This window comes from Belonocnema kinseyi, chromosome 1, assembly GCF_010883055.1.
Source record: "Belonocnema kinseyi isolate 2016_QV_RU_SX_M_011 chromosome 1, B_treatae_v1, whole genome shotgun sequence".
Classification (NCBI taxonomy): domain Eukaryota; kingdom Metazoa; phylum Arthropoda; class Insecta; order Hymenoptera; family Cynipidae; genus Belonocnema; species Belonocnema kinseyi.
The window spans coordinates 108,317,922-108,323,713 of NC_046657.1; the positions used below are offsets into that span (position 1 = coordinate 108,317,922).

Below are 5,792 nucleotides of genomic sequence, written 5' to 3' on the forward strand. Positions count from 1 at the left end.
AAAGATAAAAGTTTAACTAAACATAGAATAGTTAAATTTCCAGTTAAACAATTATCGTAAAGAAATATTCAAAAAAATATAATATAATAAATAAATTTTTAAAAAAAGGTTTTTTATCTGTAACTATGAATTGTCAACAAGAAAAATGCATTTTAACAAAGCAGATACATTTTCAACCGAAATAGTTTAGTTTTAAATTTAGTTTTTGAACCTAATATATTCTACAAAACCGAGAAAATGATTTTAAACGCAAAACTAATTTTTTGTAATCGATCAAGCAGTGCAATAGAAATTTTCAAAGGATTTTAAATACATTTCAAAATATACTCCCTGAACTCGTTCGATTTGACAAAAGTTAAAACAAGGCATGATTTGCAACTAATCTTAATGACATTTTTCGATTAAACACAACTTAAATAAGTTCTAGAATTGAAGCGATTTTTAAAAACTACATACGAAGAAAACCAACTTTATCAGTTTCGAAAATTTGATCGTAGTTTTTAGTAAATGTTAAATATTTTTGTTTTAAATAGGTATTCCACATTATAACTAAAGATTGCGCAAAATCTAATCAAATTCTATGAATTTAAGTAAAATCAAGAATTCAAGTACTTTGAAGAATTCACGGAATTCCATAAATTCAAGGAGTTCTTCGCATTCCTTGAATTCTTCGAATTGATCCATTGTTATTTTGAGTGTCAGAAAAAGACTAATTTTTCTTTAATTTGTTCAAAAAAACCGAAGGCAGTATTTGCAAGTAAGGAAGGCTATATTACGTTTCCAATTTTAAATAAGGACCTTCTAATTATTTCAATAGAATTAATAATATAACACTATCGCGTTATTTTATTAAACTTTTCTATTTTTTAGGTTTTTTTTTTATAATTTTTTTTAAAATTAGTACACATAGTATTTTTTACTAGTACTATTAATACTGATACTAATTTTCTAATCCTTTTTGTGATCTAATTTTACCGTTATTGAAGCTAATGTATTCAAGGCAATGTTTTTTTTTACAAATTTTTCTGAATAATTTCATTTCTCTATGGATATTGAGGAAATTATACAAAGACAACAAATCTTAAAAATTGAATGCAGAATCAGATATTAATGTGGATATCATGAACATTGACGATATAGACATTAATAACGTGGAATTTGTTAATATCTCAAATGATCCTGATATTTTCAAAACAGAGGATTTAATTTTTGCTCAAATTGAAGAGGAGTCCGAACTTCCCGCACCGGCCATCCCAATCGCAAGAAAAATTTCGACGGATCCAAAGGCCAAGGCATCATATCTGCCAATTACTCTGAATCACAAGAGAAAGAAAATTCTTCAAACGTACCAGCTGTGATCTGAAAAGAAACGAGGGTAAATATAATACATAGTGATGTCTGTGATTTAGAAATTAGAGTAAATTCGCTACTTAACGATGTAAATTTAACCAAAACTTAGTCTAGTTCTTTAAACAAAAATGATTGTGATTTACGATTAGAAACCAAATTTTCATATATAATGTTTAACACCCCTGATGAACCTACAGATTTAACTGGTAAAGCTATTTCACCCAAAAATGAACAGGAAATTGCTTTAAATTTTGCAAAAAATGGAACTATTCAAGATTATTTGCGTTATCCTCTAACCCCACAACGAAAAGGAAAGCAAATGAAGGGGAAAGTTGTATATGCTTTAACATTTCATTCATGGAGAGATGAAGAATTAAGGAAAATTACATCCAAAGAAGATGAAGCTAAAAGTAAGGAAGTTAAAAGGCAAGAAAGAAAACGACGAAAAGATATTTTAGAAAAAGCCAAAGAAGATACAAAAAGAATAAAATTAGAAACTAAAGAAAATAAAAACAATCCAAATAAATCTTCGAGTATTGACAATTTTACTGATTCTGCTAAAGACGTTACCAGAAAAAGAAAGTTCAAAGTCAAAGAGAATAATAACAAAGAAAATCAATTTTCGAATAGTACCGATGAAACCACTGATTCTGCGGAAGCAGTGAAAAAACGACGAGGACGACCACCTAAGATTTCGAACTAGAAAGAAGCTTTTAATTTAGTCATTTAGGCCAGAGTATTTGTTTGTAAATAAAAAATTAATTATAAAAATGTTTCTCTTTACTATTCAATTCTTAATTATACTAGAGAAGTTAGGTTTAATATGATTCCTTAACCATTACCCTTGCATGTAACTAAGGTGCCAAAAATTGGGTACCTTTTCCTATTCTCAAAGAAATTTAATTTTTTTATATACAAATGCAACTGTCCAGTGAAAAATTCAACTCTTTATTAAAGTTTGTCTATTTGATTTTAGAATTCCCCTCCTTTAGCACAAAAAAATATTTGTTTGATATAAATGCAACTATTTTGTTGAAAAGGCGTAATTTTGTTTGAAAATTCTTCTCATTTGTTAAAAATTTAACTATTTCTTAAAAAATTAATTTTTGCTTTAAATTTTATATTTTGTTGATGAAAAGGACTATGCAATCTTTTCTGGATGAATATTTAAATATTTTCTGGACATTTTTTAATCAATTAAAAATTCATCTATTTTAAGAGAAAATTAATCTTTTTTGGATGAAAATCCAACTTTTTGGTAGAAAATTCAACTATTTTGTTAAAAAGTCATGCTTTTTGTTTGAACATTTTACAGTTTTGTTAAAAATCAAACTATTTCTTAGAAAATTTACTATTTGCTTAAAAATTATTTTTTGGCGTTAAAAAGTCAACTGAAATCTTTTCTGGATAGAAGTTCAACTTTTAAAGAAAATTTGTTGCTCTTTATTCTAAATTCATCCGTTTAAGTAAAAATTTCATCTTTCTTAAATAAAAATGCAACTATTCGATTGAAAAATCAACTATTTGATGTCAAAACTTTTATTATTTTCTTGAAAGTTGACGTATTTTGTTGGAAATCCATTTCTAATAGGAAGAAGATATTTTTTGATTTAAAATAAATCAATAAACTTTAAATTTGTATGTAAAATACTGTTTTATTAAGTTAATACAATATTCTTTGTTGTATTAAAAACAAATATAACAAATTAATGAAGTTTCAACTTAGAGCAAGAGTGACGAATTTTGAAGAAAATAGTTGAATTTTCAATAACAATGAAGAATCTGTAAAAACACAAAAATAAATGTTTAACAAAGCAGTTTAACTTATTTTCAAATAAGAATAATAATTTCACACCAAAAACATTAATTCCTAAACAAATGCATTAACTGTTGATAGAATATTTTAATTTTCAATCAAAGTAAATCAGTTTAGAACCAAAGATGAATTATTTAAATTCTAAACCAAAAAAATTAGTTTTCGACAAAAAAAAAACGAATTCTTAACAAAATAGTTCAATTTTCAACCTAATACAAGAACCTGCGATTAAAATGTTAAATATTTAAGGAGCGTTTACATATGAAGTCACGATTTATTTCAAGCTTTTTTATCCCCTCGTACCCCTTGTCACGCTTAGTCACGAATTAACGAGGCCCCACCTATAGTATTATGTCACGTTCTTTCGACCCCCCCTCTTTCATATTTTTTTGAATAATTATGAAATACTTTTCGGAATCTTCTCAAATATGGGAATCCTACGTTACATGAACATAATCAAAAATATGAACCTGATTATCAGCACTTTTTTATTGTTCCCAAAGAACATATCAAACAGCTAGAATATATATGGACTTAATACTTTTCAGATTCTCAATTAAAAACAAAAAAACCCTCCGTGACATCAAGCGCAGAATGACTCGTCTCCTCATATGTCACGATTTGTCACGCTTGGCAAGAACCCCCCCCCCCCACCCTGCGCCGCGGTTTAAACTTGAATTTTGAAATTAAATACCAGAGGCTTATTAAAATATATTGTTTTTAAAAGCACAATGTAATGTACCTATTTGTCGTACTTCACAGAAAATTCTTGTTTATGATTTGAGTTTTACTTGATACATGTTTGCAAAAAACTAATAAGTGCATTTTTTAAAAAAGACGAACTTTGATTGGTTTCTTGTTTTTTTTTAAATTCATAATAATATGGGAAATAAATCGTACTTTTCGTTTGTTTTATTGTATTTAATGAACAATAAAGCAAACAAAAAGTATAAATTTCAGAACCAATTATAATCTCTCTAAATCTGAATCGGTAAAATGTCACTGATAGACAGTGAGATATCACTGGTAGAAATAGCTGGAAATCGGTCATTAACAATCAGTGTAAAGTTACTTATTTATTCAGTGAAATAACAACTTTTAAGAGTTGTCAGCAATGCACCATGTCAATTAAGCAGTCATAATTAAACAATATTTTAGTATATTCGATAAAATAATTATAGTAAAAACTAAAAACCCATAAATATGATCAAATATTAAAACAAGGTGAAAAGTTTTGATTCTTCCAAATACATTCAGAGTTATTACTTATGTTATTACATATTTTATATTATTATAAACTATTATTTTTTATTGATCAGGTAAGATATGGATACAGATAGGAAGCGGATGGTTAAGTGAAAATGGAGGAAGAAATCGTGAGGAGGGGACGGACGAAATGTAAGAAAAGTAAACGGAGGAACGACTAACAGATGAGCGGGTAATGGAGGACCAGCTAACAGATGAGTGGGTAATAGAGGAGCAGCTAACGTAGGACTGGATAACAGATGAGCGGGTAATAGAGGACCGGCTAACTGATGAGCGAATAATGGAGGAGCTGCTAACGGATGACCGGATAACAGATTATCTGGTAATAGAGGAGAGGCTGACGGATGAGCGGGTAATCGAGGTGCGGCTAACGGATGACCGGCTAACAGATGAGCGGATAATGGAGGACTGGCTAACAGATAAGCGGGTAATGGAGAACCGGCTAACAGATGAGCAGGTAATAGAGGGGAGGCTGACGAATGACGAATGTCCAGATTCTGCATTATTATTTCTTTTGATAGAATTATCATCAGGAGGATCGCTCTCCAAACCTAATTCTGCAAGAAGAAATTCAAATTGCTGAATTATAATTCTCATCAGGAGAATTATGTAAAAATAAAACGAAATGTGATAACACGCTGCATATGGCTATTTTTAAGGGTGGACGAAAAACTTCAGTTTCAAAATTCTCAGACTTTTCTTTGATCTTTCTCCAAGCAATTTTTCAATTTCCCTGGCCATTATTATTCAAAGACCAGCATCTTAATCTTCTTAAATTTTCAAAACAGACTATTCTATACATTGAATAACGCAATAAAAGAGTTACGCCACAGTTAGCCTATTTTTCGGACCTCCCTAGCGACCTGGGGAAAAATATAAGAATATGTTACATGAATCAAATTACTCATCACTGAAAACCCAAATATGCATCCCTTTTTGTTAATTACAAATTTCAACAAATCACTCCTATTTACAGGTTGAGATAGCTAAAAAAATCACAAATAGGAAATACTACTAATTATAAAATCGTTTTTCATTGTATTTTTTTCTCTAAAATAAATCTTACAAAAGTAAAACTGCTTATTTTCTTGATTGATAAGGAGTTGATGTAAGAAATTATTTTATATGTAGTGGTATTTTCTATTTTTTAGTTTTTTAGGGTCTTATCAGCCCTTAAATAGAGGAAAATTTTGTACATATTCTAAAAACAAAAACCGATTCTCAATTTGGTTTTCAATCACGAGTAATTTCATGCATGTAACATATTTTTATATTTTTTCCCCAGGTCGCTAGCGAGGTCCAAAAAACAGGCTAAAACAGCCTTTTTGGCTTCACTCTTGCAAGTTCAAATTAAATATAG

The 5,792-nt window shown here is 28.9% G+C and overlaps 1 protein-coding gene across 1 annotated transcript; it reads left to right on the top strand.

Annotated features, from left to right (window-relative positions):
• The first annotated feature begins 1,519 nt into the window (after positions 1-1,519).
• On the top strand, positions 1,520-2,053 carry LOC117179527. The gene has a single exon (XM_033371418.1). It carries the CDS (start codon positions 1,520-1,522, stop codon positions 2,051-2,053), a length of 534 nt encoding a protein of 177 aa, XP_033227309.1.
• Positions 2,054-5,792: the final 3,739 nt, after the last annotated feature.

What these genes read in the sequence shown, in the direction of transcription:
- LOC117179527 (XM_033371418.1), top strand. Translation starts at nt 1,520, where the DNA reads ATGTTTAACACCCCTGATGAACCTACAGATTTAACTGGTAAAGCTATT.